At 32.5% G+C, this 21,468-nt stretch overlaps 2 protein-coding genes and 2 long non-coding RNA genes across 10 annotated transcripts; 1 reads left to right on the forward strand and 3 right to left on the reverse strand.

Annotated features, from left to right (window-relative positions):
* Window positions 3,053-5,665, reverse strand: LOC104719009. 2 transcript variants are annotated; one of them, XM_010436850.2, is made up of 9 exons: window positions 5,521-5,665; window positions 5,201-5,313; window positions 4,853-5,126; window positions 4,445-4,535; window positions 4,220-4,341; window positions 4,046-4,127; window positions 3,835-3,952; window positions 3,492-3,677; window positions 3,053-3,407 (listed from the first exon to the last, which is right to left on the reverse strand). In XM_010436850.2, the coding sequence occupies exons 3-9, from the start codon at window positions 5,067-5,069 to the stop codon at window positions 3,207-3,209; spliced, it is 1,017 nt and encodes a 338-aa protein (XP_010435152.1). In that variant the 5' UTR covers window positions 5,070-5,126; window positions 5,201-5,313; window positions 5,521-5,665; the 3' UTR covers window positions 3,053-3,206. The 2 variants fall into 2 exon arrangements, with proteins under 2 accessions (XP_010435152.1, XP_010435145.1); XM_010436843.2 differs by having other exon boundaries at window positions 5,501-5,665.
* On the reverse strand, window positions 9,476-13,993 carry LOC104719024. 6 transcript variants are annotated; one of them, XR_002034731.1, is made up of 9 exons: window positions 13,635-13,993; window positions 13,407-13,506; window positions 12,125-12,195; window positions 11,946-12,034; window positions 11,702-11,847; window positions 11,467-11,615; window positions 10,632-10,805; window positions 9,747-10,077; window positions 9,476-9,597 (listed from the first exon to the last, which is right to left on the reverse strand). It is a non-coding gene; the product is annotated as an uncharacterized LOC104719024 (long non-coding RNA). The 6 variants fall into 6 exon arrangements; XR_002034730.1 differs by having other exon boundaries at window positions 9,476-9,675; XR_002034729.1 differs by lacking the exon at window positions 9,476-9,597 and adding an exon at window positions 10,509-10,546 and having other exon boundaries at window positions 9,606-10,077; window positions 13,635-13,990.
* On the forward strand, window positions 18,282-20,770 carry LOC104719065 (protein SGT1 homolog B). Its single transcript, XM_010436912.2, has 10 exons — window positions 18,282-18,550; window positions 18,883-18,952; window positions 19,058-19,182; window positions 19,276-19,402; window positions 19,483-19,579; window positions 19,697-19,762; window positions 19,841-19,979; window positions 20,106-20,185; window positions 20,271-20,375; window positions 20,482-20,770. The coding sequence occupies exons 1-10, from the start codon at window positions 18,391-18,393 to the stop codon at window positions 20,587-20,589; spliced, it is 1,077 nt and encodes a 358-aa protein (XP_010435214.1). The 5' UTR covers window positions 18,282-18,390; the 3' UTR covers window positions 20,590-20,770.
* LOC104719058 lies at window positions 20,799-21,320 on the reverse strand. Its single transcript, XR_756504.2, has 2 exons — window positions 21,080-21,320; window positions 20,799-21,000 (listed from the first exon to the last, which is right to left on the reverse strand). It is a non-coding gene; the product is annotated as an uncharacterized LOC104719058 (long non-coding RNA).

The following is a 21,468-nucleotide window of genomic DNA, read 5'->3' on the forward strand; positions in this document are numbered from 1 at the left end:
TTTATGATGACAATAAAACTAATTAACCACTTACACTTAATTACACTACATGTTAATTCTAATTCATATATAGTCCAACATATGTACTTTCTATATATATCTTTTTTTTTAAAAACAATTAGTTCTATAAAATGATTCAAAATGTCACTATACAACAATATATTATATAAGAACCCAAATAATTATAATCGTATACTTCCCAAAAAAAAAAGAATTATTCTCCCGCGCTACCAGCGCGGGTTATTATCTAGTTATTATTATAAATATCAAAGTTACTCATTAACGAGATCATGACAAATATCAATTGTATCGATAAGATGTTGACATGTGTCCAGATTACTATATAACATAATCGCGTGTCAAATTAACAATCTTAGATTTTGACACATGTCCAAGTTAATCGCTAGGAAAAAAAGTTCAAAAAATATTTACCAAACAACAAAAATAATCCAAAAGCAAAAAGAAAATATTTTATTATCACTGTCAGGAAATAGAGCATATGTCTTATTATATAAAGATGTATATTAAGTGGTATTTCATATCAAATCAAAACCTTAAGTAAGCTAGAAAATTATGAATAACAAAAAGACAAATACAAACCATGTGAGATCAGAAAACCTTGCTAATAAAAGAAAACGAGGTATCATGAGTGGTGATTAGATTATATACTGCTACAAATATATTTTCGACTACTTCCACCTATCTTACTATTTTCACATCTACGAATAATATAGACATCATATTATTTTAATTTTTTTATTGATTTTCATTGTCTAACATAGTTTACCAAAATACAGGGTTCCCAAATTACATTTTCACAAAAAAAAAAAAAAAAATTACATCTTCACAACTTAGACGATGGTAAAGACTTTTATTCTATTTGTCTTATACAATTTCTGATGACGAATCTACATACTATCAATATTTGTTTATTCGTTCTTTTTAATATTTTAATTTAATCATGTTGTAGTATTATTAGATTTTAGTTATATTATTTAGTTAAATTTGATTTTCTTATTAGAAATTCGTGATATTTTAAAATAATGTTTTCTATATTATTTTGAGTTTCTTTTTTATTTTTCAGTTAACGATATGTAAGATATTTATTTATTTATTCTTTTTAAAATAAATATTAAAACATTTTTATGTTGTAAAATTTTTAGATTTTTTTATTTTAGTTCATATTTTATATCTATTAATTATCTAAGACTCCTATATCATTGTGGTTATAATTTTTGGTTTTTTAATCATGAGTGTAGTTCTTTCACTTTTCAAAGTTTATTATTATTTTCTTTTAATTGTCTAGAATTTTTAGAAAAACCAAAAACCAAATATTGAAAAATCAAAAACTAAAATCTAGAAACCCAAAGGAAAAAACCAATTTAAAAAAAGGCATGCCAACATAAACTCAAGAAAAGGCATGTCCATTTTTCTTTTGGGGTGAGGGCCGTAGTAAAAAAAATTTTCTTTTTTTTTTTCTTGAACAAGTGAAGAGCTTTTGTATATATATATAAGTCAACATCGAATATTGTATTACCATTAATTACTCGATTATGCATTGTATGTGAGATGTCTAGAAGCTTTTTTGTATAAAATACTTTTTTTTGTAGTGCTTTTTGTATAAAATACTAATAGAAGGGCGATGATGACAACATCGGGAAACAGAGGACGCGTGATAAACACGCGCTCCTCTTTTCTCTCTAATCGAAGATACTCAAGATAGAGACTATATGAATCTGAAGCGAACAAGTGTTCTAAAGTTATTTTTGCAAGATTATAGGAATTTAATTCAATCTTAGTTACTAGTTAATTTCGTTTCTTTCAATTATTTGTATTTCTTTTTTTGTGTAGTTTTTTTAATTATATAATTACTGTAGTTCCTAGGGTAAGCTTTATCACTCATTACGTCTTTTCTTTCCAAACTAAACTATTCAAACAAGAAAAAAACATATTCAAACAACAACAAAACCTTTAATTTGAAGATACACATTATTATAAATTTAAAAAACTTTGAATTTCAATTTTGATTAGGAAGGTTAACATCATCTTTAGTCATTAATATTAGTAGTAAAACTAGATTAAGATCCGTGCTATAGCACGGCTCGAAATTCATTTTATTTATATTGTAATTTTTATATAAAATATAATTTATGTGATTGTTTTAAAAGTTTATTTGGATAAAACATTATGCAATAAAATTATATGCTAAATATGATGGCTTGAAAAAAACACCTATTTTGTAAGTTTTATATTGTTAATGATTCTAGATAAGTATCCGTGCTATAACAATAATTAAATATTATTTTATACAAAATTTTGTATATTTTATATTTTAAAATAAAATTTTAATATGTTGTATTAGTTTATGTATGTGAAGTTATTTCAATAATGTATATTCTACATCATGACTTGAATGTAATTATAAGACATAATTTTGTAAATTTGGTTTTTAAAAAGCGAGTTATTATATACAATAGAACCTCTATAAATTAATACTCTTTAAATTAATATCGCTATAAATTAATAAATTCTTTCGGTCCCGAATTGGGCCGGTGTAAAAAATGGCATATTTCGATAAATTAATAAGATAATATTTTTTTTGGAAATCCTATATAAAAATATGGTCCCATCAATATCATAAATTAATAATCAAATAACATTAATATATATATATTAGCAGTTGACCCGCGCTAAGCGCGGAAGTTTCATGATTTTGTTTTTATTTTTGTGGTTTTTTCAGTTTGATATTTTGTCACTTTTTTCTCCCGCATTTCCATCTCGTTATGGTGGTCGTATATATTTTTTTTTGTTATTTTTGCGTAAGTTTATTCAACTTCACTCTGCCTTGATTAAAACCCTCTTATTGACAATCGTCCAATTGAATTTGGTTGTCGTAGAATGTCAAGTTCTCATCAGTTTCTGAATGTCAANGGAGAAACCGTATCACTACCTCTCAGAAAACTGTGCAGTTGTTGTGACGTCTCCGTCTGTAAAAAATTTGGTCCTAGACGTGGCATTTAGGTAAAGTTCACCTGGAGGGTAACTTTNGAAATTAATTTTACAACGGAAAGTTGGAAAAGAATCTCATAATAACAACCATATAGTAATGCAAGGAAATTCTATTCAGAAGCAGAAGGGAGAAAGTAGTGAAATGAAGGCAAGTTCTTTAGAAGAAGCAATTGGAAAATTTTAATAAAAAAAGTAGGCTAATTCCATTTCTGTTTCTTATGTTTTTTGTTCATTGCTGCTGAAGATGAGCTTTCAACTGGTAAATCTCCAGAACCAAGGGTTTTTTCCTCTGTTGATATATCTATTGCAGATGACATGCTTGTCTGGTGTTGCCGAGTTGGAGATGTTATAGGCCCTTTATCACCTAAATCCACCATTTTCCCACCTTCTGCTTGTGTCTGTATGTATGAAATAATGAAGCAAGCAATGAGTAAAATCCTAGAAAGCAATGAGTAAACTTTTGGATGTGATGTAAAGTTTACCTCAACGAAGGTCGGACCAGGGAGCAGCTCAGTAGTTTGATAAATACGTGACACCATAAATGACTGATGGTGAGGAGTGAAATTGAAGTTAGTTAGCTTAAGTTGGAATGTGAATTTCTTCCCAACAATGTCAGAGACTATTTTGGGAATTGGAGCACTACAGTCTGAGTTCAGTACACCTTCAGCCTAGAGGTTGCGAGAAGATATTAGAGAGAGTTAAGTAGCAACATTAATGCGTCGATTAAAAGCAAAACCAATTAAAAGTAGTTAATGCGTCGATGGTTTGATGGAAAGGAAAATGAAAGGAAATTAGTTTGAGGTAACATTAATTTAGTAAACTGACCTGCGGATTACCAGTAGCAACAAACTGGTTAAGAGCATCAATGGATACATGTTCAATCTTGGATACTCCATGGAATGGTGCAATAGAGTTTGTGTCTTGTTTTTGTTTGCCCTTTAGCCTGCTTGGTCATGTACGAAAATATGGTTAAGGGACATTAGGAAATTTGTGTGAATGAGTATAAAAAAACAATTTGGAGAAACCGTATCACTACCTCTCAGAAAACTGTGCAGTTGTTGTGACGTCTCCGTCTGTAAAAAATTTGGTCCTAGACGTGGCATTTAGGTAAAGTTCACCTGGAGGGTAACTTTTGGTTAGTTGTCATGCTAGTTTAAGAAGGCATAAAGGAAGGAGTCTGAATGAATGGGGGGAGAAAATAATGACATACCTCCAAATAACTTTGGGTTTATATTAGTAGCCAACAATATGTAAGGCCCAACATCTTTTTGGCTAAAAACCTTCTCCAGTGAAGTTGCATGATCAAAAGCACTTAGTCGCACTTTCTCCCCGCTTTCAAAACAGAGAACATGTGTTCAAGCAATAAAGACGGTTAATGTAAAAACCATATGGAGCACTGCAGCAGAAAAGAGTTGTAAGTCGGTGAGGGTCAAACCTTTCAAGAGATAGGAGTACTAACATCCTCTCCAAGGTTTGTGTCATTCCATTTCTATATGCCTTGGTTGAACATACTTGGCCCATGACATCTAAAGAATAGAAATGAAGCCGAAACCATGAGGGTAGAATTTTAAATTTGATTCAAACATTGAAACATTGAAGACACACGCCCTTAATATTATCTACAACATATGTTCTTTTTTTTAAACTGTAAAAGGAGGAAATTCATGACCCATCGATAATGGGACTAAACTTCAAACGATCAACTTAATATTGGAAACGGGTAATTATGAAAGAAACTGTAAAAGGAGAAAACTCATGACCAAACAATTATGAATCTAAACTTCTAGCGAGCAACTTAATATTGGAGACGGGAAATAATTAAAGAGTTTACACTTGGACACACCTGGAAGATCTGTATTGGTGTTGGCAAGAGAAACCAACTCCTCATGTGTACGGAACCTGAAAAACTCTTTTGGAAAATTACCGAAAGACTCGTCGAGCTGATCAAAAACAGTGGTCGATGTGAAACTTATTGAGAAGGGGGAATCGGTAAGCTTGAAACGGGAGTTGCTTCTTATGACTTCAAAGTCTGAAAAAATATATATTGCCCCATCACGCATCGAGTTCTCAAATTTTGAAAGATGGGTCACATTGATAGACCCTTAGATGACAAAGGTCTACAGAAAGACGAAAAATTAGATTACAATGTCTACGTCGAGTGTTTGAGAAATCTAGTTGGGATGGGAAAAACCTTTTCGTCGATGAGTAAGAAGTCCACTCCCATTAGTTGGCCTGCTTTTTTAACGTTGCCGGCAGGCCAGTGACGAAGCATCCTCCCAACGATCTGTTGGTGTAGGCGACCGGCTTTCAAATTTGCGAATGAAACAACAGTAGAATCCATATTAGTAAGAAGCAATTTTAGAGAGAAAAGTAATTGTAAGGGGAATGAAATTGGAGAAGATGGCATTATATAGGCTTTCAAGTCAAACCAATTGAAGGGAAAATAATGAGACTTCAATTGAGAGGAGAAGCATTGAAGGACTGAAATTACGGTTTTAGAGGAAAACGAACAGATAGAGATGGAAGTGAGGAACGCTGAAGAGGCATGGCGATTGAGGTCACACAACGGCGGACGGTGGAGTCGACATCCCGGGAAAGGGTTTTCTTTCGCAAACATAATAAAGAGGGAGTAATAATAGATTGGGCCCTGACTGAGAATTTTAAAATGGGCTGCCAAAGACAGAAGAAAATAATACATACGAAAATGGGCTGTCTCAAGATATATGGAATTATTAAACAGATAGATATGCTGAGGTGGCAGCACCAAATGAGTAAAGTGTACTTTATATATATAGATATCTAAGAAAATCTAGTGAAATATGACTCTACTGTTGTTTGCATATTCTTGAATTTGCATGCTTATTGGAAGAGTTCTAAATGCGATAATTGGTTCTTTATATGTAATTTGTTCTAAAATTACCGCAGTATCTTATTCGACTTTATCGTTACCATGAATGATACTATTATCAATTTCTTCTAAACTCTAAACTTCTAATATCTATCATTTACTTAAACTCTAAACTTAGCAATTACTATAGACAAGATTATAAATTAAGAAAATCTTAAAAAATATGAATGATAACAAAAGTATCTTATTTTGTAATACAAAATTTTCAAAATTATGAAAATTAAAAATCTCTTCATAAATTAATAAAATATTAATTTATCGATAAATTAATAATTATTAATTTATCGATAAATTAAAATCTCTATAAATTAATAAAATTTCATGGTCCCGATCTTATTAATTTATAGAGGTTTTACTGTATTGTTATTTTGTAATTTTGTAATTTGGTTTTTGTCACAATTGTTAGTCAAAGCTCTTAATCAGAAGATCCTTCCAAAAGAACTTCACTGGATTCTATATGATACCCAAATCCTAGCTTAACTTGATTCTTGCTCTTTTTTTTATGTATCGTGTGATCACAATCGACAGGAGGATTCACTTGCGAAAGAGATCTTTTTGCCTCTTTGTGTTGAACCCTAATTGTAATGAAGTATCGTTTGTTCAAAAAAAAATCAACTGTGTTTACACCAAGTGAAAAGTAAATATTATCAACTACAGACAATATATAAATATTGGTGAAATAATGCTTATAATAGATTAAAGGGAGATTCTCAAAAATAGCACCAAAAAAAGTTTTTTTTTTTAACTTAGCACAACATCTCTAAAATTCCAAAAATAGCACTAATTAATCTTTCAAAATTAAATCTTANAAAATGGGCTGCCAAAGACAGAAGAAAATAATACATACGAAAATGGGCTGTCTCAAGATATATGGAATTATTAAACAGATAGATATGCTGAGGTGGCAGCACCAAATGAGTAAAGTGTACTTTATATATATAGATATCTAAGAAAATCTAGTGAAATATGACTCTACTGTTGTTTGCATATTCTTGAATTTGCATGCTTATTGGAAGAGTTCTAAATGCGATAATTGGTTCTTTATATGTAATTTGTTCTAAAATTACCGCAGTATCTTATTCGACTTTATCGTTACCATGAATGATACTATTATCAATTTCTTCTAAACTCTAAACTTCTAATATCTATCATTTACTTAAACTCTAAACTTAGCAATTACTATAGACAAGATTATAAATTAAGAAAATCTTAAAAAATATGAATGATAACAAAAGTATCTTATTTTGTAATACAAAATTTTCAAAATTATGAAAATTAAAAATCTCTTCATAAATTAATAAAATATTAATTTATCGATAAATTAATAATTATTAATTTATCGATAAATTAAAATCTCTATAAATTAATAAAATTTCATGGTCCCGATCTTATTAATTTATAGAGGTTTTACTGTATTGTTATTTTGTAATTTTGTAATTTGGTTTTTGTCACAATTGTTAGTCAAAGCTCTTAATCAGAAGATCCTTCCAAAAGAACTTCACTGGATTCTATATGATACCCAAATCCTAGCTTAACTTGATTCTTGCTCTTTTTTTTATGTATCGTGTGATCACAATCGACAGGAGGATTCACTTGCGAAAGAGATCTTTTTGCCTCTTTGTGTTGAACCCTAATTGTAATGAAGTATCGTTTGTTCAAAAAAAAATCAACTGTGTTTACACCAAGTGAAAAGTAAATATTATCAACTACAGACAATATATAAATATTGGTGAAATAATGCTTATAATAGATTAAAGGGAGATTCTCAAAAATAGCACCAAAAAAAGTTTTTTTTTTTAACTTAGCACAACATCTCTAAAATTCCAAAAATAGCACTAATTAATCTTTCAAAATTAAATCTTAAATTCAAAATACTAAAACCTACCCCTCAAAACTATACCCTAAATGTGAAATTGAGAACCCAAACATAAAAAAACAAATTTTAAATATTTTAATGTGTTAAATAGTGCTATTTTGGAAATTTATGGAATGTGTGTTATAGTTGTCCATAAAACTTATTTTAGTATTATTTTAGGGTATTTCTCTAGATTAAAGAGGGGGGAAATGGTTCCATAGTTTTTTTTTCTACAAATCAATTATATTGATATCAAAAAGTGTTTACGAAATTCAGAAACATTCCAATACAACCATTATATACAAATACTAGCAATTGACCCGCGCTACGCGCGGTTGTTAGCTGAATTTGTATTTTGTGTTTTGTTTTGATTTTTGTTTCTTTGTTTTTTTGTGGGAGATTTTAAGTAACAATGTTAACTTCTCATGATTATTATTTAAAAAAACATTTAGAAAACATAGAAGATCATCTCAAATTTTGAAAAGTAAAAAACACACTAAATTATACTTACTGCAAAAAAAAAAATAGGTTACAAACAACATAAGCACCCGAATCATAAACAAAAACAGACATAAAGATGAATTTACATAACTAAAATATAATAGTATATACAAAAACTCGAAATACACTTTCATCTAACTCCCGCGCGTTGTGCGGGGTTGTATGCTAATTAGGCTTGACTAAAATTTTATACAGATCCATTGGTATATTATTAATGAAAAAACCTATATATATCATGAAAACATCCTCTCTTATGCACTCCCAGAACTCGAGTTAGAGCCTTGGTAACGTAGTTTTTTTTCTAAAAACTAAGAATTTCAAAAAGACGTCGTATGATTTAACCCCAACAGTGAACGTGTTGTTAATGACGTTAAATTTTATGTTAACTTTTATAAACGGAGTGTTGATTTGGCAAGTCAATAAAAAGTTTGTTATTATACTTAAAAGTCAACAAAAGTTGAATGTTTTTTTTGGTTAGACAAAAAATTTGTGTTTTTTCTTGGCAAATTTTGGAAAGTTTGAGTTTTTTTGGCCGAATTCTCATAGTATTTTGTCTGATTTACCATTTGTTTAAAATGGTTCATGTTTTAATAGGCAATTATCGAAAGCTTTTTATTTCACTTGATGGCCTATTTGTCTTTTAGTATTGGGTCTAACTTATTCTGGTTTTTAAATTTTTTTGGTTATGTTCTCAATTCAAAGTGTTATGTAATTATTTTCTTCTTCATTTTTTCATCCTCCGATTCCAGCTTTCTCTTTGTCCTATAAGTTCGATTGTACGGACTTGGCTTGCAATATTTTCATCCTCCGATTGCAGTTTATGGTTTTGATTGTCGAGTATTCTTTATGGTTTTGAGACAGTTGACGGAGTCCAATTCAGTTCGTAGTGTGGACGTAAACTAATTGAGTTTCTGATTTCTTGGGTGGCGAAATTGTCTTATTATTTTATTTTGTTATTTTATTTTGTTGATAAGGAATCACGACAGAATTTACAAACTTAACGTTGAATGTGGGTCGTTCTATGGTAGTAGCAGACTGAAAGGAAAAGTAGTTCAACATATTGTTGTACATAGAACAGATTGTGGCACTATCCGAGGGATTTATGTGATCTTCAAATCGTTCATTTGAAAAAATTGAAACCTTTTTATTGGATGATCATAATACTTCTCAAAGATGTGTTTGATTAAAATAAAACTAATTTATAAGGAAAATAATTAGCTTCGTAACATAAATTTACATGTCCAACATCTGGTGTAAAAAAAAAGAACCTTCAAATTGCGTCTCTAAAGGAAGTGATGGGAAGCTTTGACCGCAGCTTCGCGATCTGTAACATAAATCAACAAAAACAATTTCCTTTCACTTGCTGCTACTTGGCATGATTTATAACTTCTCAGTCTGTATTCTGGATAAGGAATCAATATTACAGTCCTTTCAAACCAAAGAAATACATCTCAACAACTGGGTGTTCCTAACCTCCTTAAGAGCTTTGTCCTTCTTAAGTCTAGAACTCAAAGACGCCACCTTTTTTAGAATCTCTTCACTGCTAATCTTTGGTTTCCCGAAAAAATCATCTTTCCATTGTCCTTGTTTACCCGAGTGCTCGGAGTACTTGTTAAATGATGTGGCAGCAGTGTCTCTGTCACAAGGTGGATAGTGAGTAAATAAGTCATGTAGAATAGCATCTGCCCCTGGCGGAAATGACACACATTTGAACTTTTCTTTGTTCGATTTCTCATTGGCATCTTTCTTCTTCCCATTTTTGTGCCTGCTTGTGAATATTGAAAGACGCCTTTGTTCTCCGCGCCTATAAAAGCATCCCAAAAAATTAGAAACAGGAGACTCTCAAGTCATAGCAATCGAACTTACACCATAGAAAAATGAATACTTTCTCAAACACAAAACACTAAAGAGTACAATAAAGGCAGTAACTCACCCCCTGAACTCTTAAAGCATAGAAAAATGAATACTTTCTCAAACACAATACACTTATATAGTACAATAAAGGCAGTAACTCACCCCAAACTCTAAAGTCCTAGCCATTGACCATTTCGTCATAGAAAAATGAATATTTTCGCAAACCCCACAACACTATAAAAGTACAGGAAAGACAGTAACTCACCCCTGAACTCTCAAGTCCTAGGAATCTAACTTTCTCCATAGGAAAAAAAAATGAATATTTCTCAAACCCTAGAACACTATTATAAAGTACAAAGAATTTAAAGCAGCGAGACTCACCCTGAACTTTTCGATTGAATACCCATTTTTCGGCACATCTGATGAATCATGCCACGTTTTTTATTTGATAGATTATACTCAAACGTGTAAACTACACAACACAAATGCAATGACAAAGGTTACCTTAAAAAAGATCCTTGTTGCGGATGCTTTGTCTAAGACAGGGCATCCATTCTTCTTCCCTCTCTCGACTTCTTTACCTCTCAAACAGACCAAGCTTCAGAATCACATCAGCCAGATAAGAAGTAGACCTTCCAACGAACTGGAACAGCTTTTTCCTAGTCATTGTAAATGTTCCTGTTTTCTCCAACCGACGGTTTATGTCAGTAAATTCTGCTACTATACAATCAACCTAACATAAACAGATTGCTCACCACGGTTTTTTTTCTTTTTAACAAATTCATTCTTCACATTCCAATATATATATGTATGGATTAACATAGTTACCTGCCCGCCATAGTAATCGAGAGCAATGCTCAGCCCCATAACACTGCCTATGGTTCTGATCCCATCAATATTCAAGAACTGCAACATGATAACATCCAGTCCTCCCTCCATCCATTTGTTTAGATTTGGATCCTCTCTTACTTCATACTCTGCAGTTTTACATAACCAAACATATGAAACTAAGCACCACTGCAGGAGTTTCGAACAACACACAGAAGAAAAAAGTGCAACTGACCATCTTTTTTCATTTCAGGAAGCAAACCATAAGCATGCCTCTCCACCACTTTAAGATACTCATCAACCTCGGGTTCCCGTACATTAAATAAAACGATCAATAAATGGTTGCACCATCGACTGTTGTTATCTCCTCATACATATCATCTGAAAAAACAACAATAACACCCAAAAAANTCAACCTAACATAAACAGATTGCTCACCACGGTTTTTTTTCTTTTTAACAAATTCATTCTTCACATTCCAATATATATATGTATGGATTAACATAGTTACCTGCCCGCCATAGTAATCGAGAGCAATGCTCAGCCCCATAACACTGCCTATGGTTCTGATCCCATCAATATTCAAGAACTGCAACATGATAACATCCAGTCCTCCCTCCATCCATTTGTTTAGATTTGGATCCTCTCTTACTTCATACTCTGCAGTTTTACATAACCAAACATATGAAACTAAGCACCACTGCAGGAGTTTCGAACAACACACAGAAGAAAAAAGTGCAACTGACCATCTTTTTTAATTTCAGGAAGCAAACCAGAAGCATGCCTCTCCACCACTTTAAGATACTCATCAACCTCGGGTTCCCGTACATTAAATAAGACGATCAATAAATGGTTGCACCATCGACTGTTGTTATCTCCTCATACATATCATCTGAAAAAACAACAATAACACCCAAAAAAGATCAAATCTTTATGAACTTTTCAACTCCAAATAACCAATGGGAGACAAAATGAAGGAAAAAAACTAACCTCCAGAGACGTACTTCTCCACAAGAAACTACTTAAACCCATCTTCGTACCTTCGATACTTGTCAGCAAACTCTTTGCTTTCGAGATATCTTAAAAATATGAAATTTAGGTTCTTTACAGTCCAGAAGAACACAATGCACCAAAAAAAGACAAAAAAGTTTGGAATTTTTAGAAATTACTTGTGAAAAGATGGTTCTTCATCAACCAATTGATCTGTTAGTATTCCGTTGCTGTTCACCATATCCTCCGTCTGCAACACAATCTGAGTTATTATACTACCATGTAAATACACTCACTCCCACTTACACATCCAGCAGTAGCTGGATACTTAATTATCCACAAAATTTTAAAGTAGAAAAATAACATGATATTAGAAACCGTAATAAACAAACTCTTAGGGGGTGTTATTGGATTGTGGTTTTTAAAGGAGTTTGATGTATTTAAGAATCAGGTGTTATTCAATTGGGTATTTTTAAAAATCCATTAAAATCTAGTGTTATTCAATATCTACTGGATTTTGTGTGATTTTGGATTTCAACGTACTTTGCTTCTAAAATATGAACAAACACAATACCACACTTTTCTCAATCATTTCATTTTCTTCTCCTCTCTTTAGATGGATCTCTAGCCTTTGACATATTATTGTTTGATTTTTTTTCTCAATCCTTTTATATAATCACACTTATTCATCAGATATGTATTATTTTTGAGAATTTTTTTTTTGTGTTCTTTAACTTTTTTTTCTGGGTTCATGATCTATAACTTTTTTTTTTGGTTTATGATATAATCACACTTTTTTTTTCTGGGTTCAATCTCTGTTTCTTCCTCCTCAAACCCTTTGTATATAATCACACTTATTCATCAGATCTGTGTTTTTTTTGTATTCTTTAATTTTTTTTTTCTGGGTTCATGACATCTGGGTTTTTTAATTACACCAAAAATCTGGATTGAAAACAAATACAGTTTAATTCAAGTTTTCTATGACATGTGTAAAAGTCTGGGTGTTATTAATTTAATATAACTTTGGTGTATAACACAGTTTATGGATATATATATATATATTTTTCTAACAATAACTTTTTAAAAAATCCATAACAATCACCAAAAATACATTATCAATGACTTTCAAATCCACCTTATATGCATTATAAAGTCCACACAAATGCATTAGACTTTTAAATCCACTAATGTCCTGAGTTAATTAAAATCTATTAAAATCCTCAATCCAATAACACCCCCTTAATAACTCCTTTTGTGTTTGATAACCAATCTGATATTTAGGTGTATATATATATACAACTGAAAAGTTCGTCTTTTCACCTAAACTTTGAATTTTAAAGAAGTAAAAGAAAAAAAAATGGAATGAAGAAAAGAAAACGAAAGGAGAATGAAAGAGGGGAGACAAAGTGGGAACCTACAAGAGAGAAAAAAAAATTGAATAAGAGTTAAGATTCAACTTACATTGTGATCAGAATGATTACCAATCTCAAGAACAACATAGTTAGTCATATGCGAGGTGGGTGGGATGAAGTTCTGCTCAATTAAGCTTCTCAAATCAACACTGCAAAAAATTACATCCACAAGTATTTGATTATCATATTCCTAATCCGATCCTGATTCCCAACATGACATAAACAACATCTACTAATTGAAAAAAAAAACAGCATCTTCTAGGGAGGAACGTAATACCTAGTGGAGAAGAAATAAGCTCGTACGTGAATAGAAAGTTTCTCCTATAAGCCTCCACGATTCTCATCATCAACCACCGTTAGATTCTCAGTCTGATGCTGCTACGGCTGAACCAAAGCGACGGACGTAGTCATCGGTGAAACCAAAGTGATCGCCCTCGAGAAGTAAACCGGAGAATTGGAGATCGGTAGGACATTGGAGAAACTTCGAGAGGGAGTATCAGAAAACGACCGCAAAGAAAAGTGCAACAGAAGCGAAAGCGACAGCGATTTCTGCTTAGAGGTAAAGATCGAGAATATAATTGAACGGACGGGAGGAGTTTATATCAATTGGACTTAAAATTTTATGATTTGGGCTTATATAAGCTCAACGAATTTGTAGATTTTTGCTGTTGACATGGATGCTAAAACCCTGCAGAAAGGATTCGATTTGGAGAACAGAGCCAAAGGATAATTAGATTAGGGCCCTGAGATTTTAATTAAACTGGGCTTGGAAAAACAGAAGAGGGATATAGTTATGAAACTGGGCTATCTCAGAAACTGTAGGATACGAAAATGGGCTTAATAGATTCGTTAAAGCCTTATTAAATGTGATGCTGACGTGGCTGCACCAGAAAAGAGAAAAAGGTAACTTTATATATATAAATATGAAATTGATACAATTTTAGTGAAGGAGTGGAAGTGACCCTACTGTCAATTAGTGTTACACGCAACAGATAAAATCTGTTAAGTCCCTCATTCACACACTTTTTAATGGCTAAAAGCTTGATGCTGAAACTCCAAACTGTCATTGACATTACTTTAACTAGGAAATATAGATCTAATGTTGTTGGAAATGTTTCTAAATCTTGTCGTCATCTTGAGATCCACATACTTGATAATTTTGGCAAAGATTTTCTATGATCGTTTACAAAGATCTAATGTCTTCTCATCAATGGTTGTTTCCATAACGTATTATGTTTCTAGTGTCTCCAAAGACTACTTGGAAGTCTAGCCAACCAAATTAAATCCCATTGGAACAGTGGGTTTGGCCAATACTGAAAAGCATTGACAGTTGAAAAGAACAACAAGACAAATCCTTCATCTTCTTCTCCACCAATCCCACCAAGAGGGTTCTTGACATATTCATGTCTTGACTTGTTTAAACACATGACTATCTTTTTACGTTTTTCATCTGCTTTGAAGCCCTTGGTTATTTCATGAATGATTTCATGAGTATGACCGTCAAACAATACTTTTGCAGAAACATCGTTAATACGAAAAGCAACATCCATCAACACCATCTCTAGAAAGAAGAGGGCATGGTCTTCGACAAATATTGTTAACCGCTTATGGATATGGAAATAGAAGCCCATGACCATCGAGTAGAGAATTAAACAACGTTGTAAATAAACTCATGCCATTGTTTCACTCCACCATCTCCAGTCTCGAGATTAGATAATCTTGGATCCAAGATCTGGGTTTGAGAAACCTGTTTCAATTTGGAGACATTGACTTTAGAGATAGTCACATGATGATGGTGCAATCGATCAGTTTCAAACTTGAAACTATTGAAGCCGCTTGGATAATTCTTCAGTGGAATGACGTTGACACTGTTCTGATACCTTCGTCGGATTGTGGTCGGTAAATAACTCACTCGATAAGAGAGGAGGACGATGAACCATTGAAAACTCCATATCGATCCATGAAATTTGAGAATCATCTTGCTAGATTATTGATTATCGATTTAGAGAACAAAGAATAAAATACGAAATAATGAGAAAAAGGGGCCGACCGACGCTAAAAAAACCAGCGCGGGTCAGAATAGAAGAGATGAAGGAGAGGTTACTTGAAAGAGAAATCGCCTGTTGAATCGCCTATGACGAGAGAAAACCGCCTCTAGCCGTGTCTAAGTTTGATGTCGGCTTTTTAATGGTTCCATAGTTGTTAAAAAGAATTTCTTGTAAAACAAATCATTCACCGATCAACACCTTTCTTTCCAAATTTCTAATTGATATATTTATTACATAACACATATTAAAATAAAATATGTAATTTCGACACAAAATTGTATATAACACATATATAGTAATATATATCTTAATCTTTTTTTGATATATTATTAAAATAAACATAGTATATATATATATATATATATTGACACACGTTTTGATTTGTTATAAAAAAATTGTTACTTTTTAGGTCTCCTTTATAGTTAAACTAGATGAGGACCCGCCCGATGTGCGGGTCGGTTTAAAATTTTATAAATTATATTAAAATTTGTTGTACATTATTTATAAATTTTATTTTTGTGTGAAGTGATCTTAGTGCAGTGGCCAAAGGTAAGTCCTTAATGCACAAGGCACCATCACACCCGGGATCGAGTCCCGCTCCCTACGAATGTAGGGATTAGGCTAATGGGCCGGCCTGTTGTGGCCCAATGGTTGACCAAAAAAAAAATTATTTTTGTTATAATACACTGATTTATATCTATTTATAAATCTTTTATGTATGTGACCATTAAAAATATATATTTTTTACACCTAAATATACTCTATGTTACAAATATATTCACCCACATAGAAAATGTATGTATCAACACATTAAGCCAACTATTTTATTTTCACTTCTGCATAGTTTTTTAATTACTAAAATTGTTGGCTCAAAAAACATTTCGAATAAAAAATATATTAGATAATATATTAATCAATGATGTATCATCATAATGGTGTATGACCACCATGGAGAAAACTTCGGCTCCGCCCTCATTTCTTATGGAGAGAACCTTGCGTCCAACCTCCTCCACCATGGAGAGAACCTTGGCTCCGCCTTCCTCACATGGGGAGATAACCTTGAGTCAATCCTCCACCTTCCTCCCTTGGGGAGATAACCTTGTGTCCAACCTTCTATGCCATAGAGAGAATCTCGGTTCTGCCCTCCTCCTGTGTGGAGAGAACATGTTCACGTTTTTTGCTATCTCAATCCAATGAAAGTAAAAACTTTTTTTTTCACAAATTTTTTTTGATAGTAACTAATGTTAAATTTCCTAATCTATTTGTGAAAGTGTCTTTGACACACCATGATGTAGCCTATGTCTCTGTAACGCCTCAACCGCCACCTTTCTTAGTGAGCCCATGTCCACTCTCAGTCCATGGGCTCACCTTCCTAAGTAGGCCCTACATCTATTCCCGGCTCGTGGACCCACCATATTTGATGGCTTGTTTGTTACGTCTGGAAGGCTTTAAAAACTTGTTTACCGATCCTACAAATCAACAAATGATATTTTTCTGTGTTTTGTCCTTACTCGCACAGTTCCGATAATCACTTCCAAGAAGGTCACCCATCATGAAATTCTCTCAGGACCCTTGACCGAAAAAATAAGTGCATTTTGGTGACATATATAGCCAAAATCAATTCTTTTAAACCTTTCCGCAAATCCGGGCGTCACAGTCTTTGAGCTTCTATGGATCTATCAACAACGATTTATGTTTTTCCAATCTATCTATCTATATTTGTTGTAAGCTTGTGTTTGATTAGCCTATTTTATCCATCCATTAAGTTGATGAGCTTTTACTTGTTATCTCCCTTTGGAATTGAATGAATAATGGTAACAATTATGTTTGCAAAATAAAGAAGAGTTTATGACAAACCAATGAAGGTTGAGAAATTGGAAGAAAATTAATTTGACATAATTAAAGAAACAATAGAAAATTATAAACACGGTAATATATGAATCCCAAATAATTTAAAGAGGAAAAAACAAATTAATTAATATAATCTAAAAATACTACAATGTATTTTAAAATACAGTATTAAGAAAAGAAGACGCATATATTAATTTTTTTTGGGTCAACATATTAATCTTATATGTTCCCAACTGAAAAGAAGAAAGTAGGAGAAAATTTTGGTTTAAAAAAAAAAAAAAAATTTACCTTCCCGTTAAAAAAAAAATCCAATTAAACAAAGTTGAAAGCAGTGTTTTTAAATAACTTAAACTTAAAAGTAATTAAATAATAGTATAATTTCAAATTTTATGAAATATATATATATAATCTTTATATAGAAGTAAGTATTTACATAATTTAGAATTAATAATTAACTGTATATTTTCCTTAATCTTTTTTATTTTATTTTTTGTAGAATTAATAACTTAAAACTAAAAATAAGTATTAAAATTAAAAATAAGTAAATAATATTATAATTTCAAATTTTATGAAAATATATATATATATATATATATATATATAATCTCCTTAACATTATTTTTAAAAAATTTGTATTTTTTATAAATTTTGTAGTTTTTGATAATTATATTTTCACATTATTAATATTTTTAAAAAAATATTTTTATTTTTATTGTAATCAAATTTCTCCTATTAAATATTAACTTTTACACATGTCAAAATCTGAGATTGGTAAACTTGACATATGTCAAAATCTTATTAATGACTAACTTTCAAAATCCAACTTTATATAATAAGATTTTACTATTTCTTCTTTTAATCTGTATTATTATCTTTTGTCTTTGGTTTAATTCTTTTTTCTGAATTTATCAAGATTCAATTTTAATGTATAAAAAAAGAACAAAAAAAAAGTGTAGTTTCCCAATTTTTGTTCTTTTCTATATGACCTAATTGTGGTATATATTAAAAACATTCTAACTCAAAGAGAAAACAAAAAAGATCAAACACAAAACAAAAAGGTCTACGAATCTCTTCTTCTATAAATCTCTCTCTTTAGTCTTGTGCGTATCCTCTCAAATCCTCTGATCAGATTCAATGGCGAAGGAATTGGCTGATAAAGCTACAGAAGCTTTTCTAGATGATGACTTCGATGTTGCTGTTGACTTATACTCCAAAGCCATTGACTTGGATCCCAATTGCGCCGCCTTCTTCGCCGATCGTGCTCAAGCCTACATCAAACTCGATAGCTTCACTGGTAATAATATTACCACTCTCTCTTCCTTCTCATCGTAATATTGGACGATTCGTCTTCCTCTTGCCTCGTTGACGCTTTTGGGGTTTTGGGTTTTTCGTGTTTGGTTCTCGTTGTTGCTTGATTTGATCTGTTCATAGTGGAATCAATTTTGATTTTGATTTAGTTTAGTTTTAGGGTTTGTTTTTTTGTGAGATGTGTTGATTCGGATAAGAAAACTTGTTTGAGGGTTTGGACTCAGTTGAGCTTGTTGTGTGCTTAAGTTGTTCAAGGTTCTTGCTTGAGTGATCTGATTATAATTTTTTAATATATTTTGTGAATTATACAATGAGCAGAAGCTGTTGGAGATGCGAACAAAGCCATTGCGTTGGAACCTACTTTGGCAAAAGCCTACCTCAGGAAGGGGTATGATATTATTGTCATGAGCTCTCTGTATCAATGTTTAATGATGAGTTGATGTTTGTAGTTAAGTTTAATTGGAATCATGATCTTATCTTCTGATTGTTGCAGTACTGCTTGTATGAAGCTTGAGGAGTATAGTACTGCTAAAGCAGCCCTGGAAAAGGGTGCTTCTGTTGCACCTAATGACTCAAAGTTTAAGAAGATGATTGATGAATGTGATCTTCGCATTGCAGGTATGTTCCACAGCTTAAGAATTTAAGTACTAAACGATTTTTGTGTGTGCCTGAGTTTAGGTTTATAATAATAGTATTTTTATCCGTGTTCAGAAGAAGAGAAGGAATTGGTTCAACCAGTGCCACCTAGTTTGCCTTCAAGCTCTTCAACACCACTAGCTACAGAAGCTGATGCTCCTCCTGTTCCAACTCCTGCAGCACCTGCCAAACCCATGTTCAGGTAGTCTAGTTATTGAACACGTGAACCCTTAATTTAATTTTTGAGAATCACTATGTACTCATAACTTTATGTCTTTACAGACATGAGTTTTACCAGAAGCCAGAAGAAGCGGTGGTGACAATTTTTGCTAAAGGTATACCAAAGGAGAAAGTAACTGTCGAGTTTGGTGAGCAGATTGTAAGTATCCCGCAATTAGATGAATTCATTACTTTAAAGTTTTAACTGAACCTATCTCTTGTAATCTCACTCTCTGTATTGACTTGAGATCTTTATCTGAACCTTTTTTTTGTGCAGCTGAGTGTTGTAATTGATGTTGCTGGAGAGGAAGCTTATCATCTTCAGCCGAGATTGTTTGGGAAGGTATATGAATTTGACAAATGAAGTTTTGTGGTGTTTTCATATGCACTTTACTAAATTTTTCTTCTTTTAATTATTCAGATCATACCAGAGAAGTGCAGATACGAAGTATTGTCAACCAAAGTTGAGATCCGTCTTGCGAAAGCAGAGATAATCACGTGGGCTTCCCTTGAATATGGCAAAGGGCAAGGTGTTCTGCCCAAACCCAATGTCTCATCAGGTTCATCTCAGAACATACCATTATTCCTAGCGTTTACTTTATTTATTCTTAACCACAATTGTAAAACCTTAAACAAAACTGAAAACAGTCTCTCATCTCGTTTAATTTTATGTGTAAAATATGCAGCAGTGGCGCAGAGACCAGTGTACCCATCTTCTAAGCCAGCAAAAGACTGGGACAAGCTGGAAGCTGAAGTGAAGAAACAGGTCCGTCTCTTAACTCTAGAGGCTTTGCTTTACTTTATTCTTTCTCAGTAGTGTTCTTTCTGCTTATCACTTTTGAATTTCGCAGGAGAAGGATGAGAAGCTTGATGGAGATGCAGCTATGAACAAATTTTTCAGCGACATATACTCAAGTGCGGATGAGGACATGAGGCGAGCCATGAACAAATCATTTGTGAGCAAATCTAATCTTTGGTCCTTACTTTTTGGTTTAATAACTTTCTCCTTTGCTTTTGACTGATGATATGCCTGCCTGCCCGGGTGGTTTTTGTGTTTGACAGGCTGAGTCGAACGGGACCGTACTGTCGACAAACTGGAAAGAAGTTGGGACTAAGAAAGTGGAAAGCACTCCACCAGATGGCATGGAGCTCAAGAAGTGGGAGTATTGATCTTCTTTTCTGGTTTTTGTCAAAAAAATATGTGACAAATCTTTCGAACTTTTAAGATTTCTTTTGTCTTTTGCTTGAATTTGTCTCTCCATTCTTGCCTGTGGTCTCAAAGAACGTTCCGATACTTTGAATTTGTATTAGAAAAACTAATCTCGCAAGTTTATCAAAACGTTTCTCGACATTCTTGCATTGTGGTCTAAAAGGTTAGATGTATAAACCCAACTTTCTTCAATTGAAAATGCTGTGTACATTTCCCACAATATTACAAAACAATCTAAACAAAACATAATGTTGCCTCAACCAAACAAAAAACAATCTAACAAAACAAACTGTTGCAATCTTCGAACCCATTGGCTTCACTCTTTAATTGATTCCCACGTTGGTAACAAGGACTTAACCACCTTTTCCACCCTGAAGAAAAAGTTAACATTCTATCTAAATTGAACAAAATCGATGGATCTATATACGAGGGAGATGGTATATAGATTACCTTATGAGGTGGGGTTCCAGGTCTAGGAACATTATTGTTGAATCCAAATCTTCCTTTCTTCTCAGATGCCTTAAGGATTTGGAATGAACATGTTAAGCTATCATCAACACTCATCATTGCGCCAGCATTGTCAAACTCGCCACAGTAATTGGGTGCAGAGAATATTGTCACCAGTTGTCTCTTTGCAAAGAACTCATATCCATCTTCTACAACCTGCACAATCAGTATGTGAAAAATATGATTTGCTGAACAAATTACAGACCGTTGCGCTAACGAGACTGTCCATGAATCTAAAGGTCTCCTAATATCAGCAGTTATATCATATATTTGATTTGGTTTGACAACTGATATATGCTTTCTTAACTCTCTGAAATCAGAGAATGGTTACA

The sequence above is a fragment of the Camelina sativa genome, chromosome 2, assembly GCF_000633955.1.
Source record: "Camelina sativa cultivar DH55 chromosome 2, Cs, whole genome shotgun sequence".
Taxonomy (NCBI): Eukaryota; Viridiplantae; Streptophyta; class Magnoliopsida; order Brassicales; family Brassicaceae; genus Camelina; species Camelina sativa.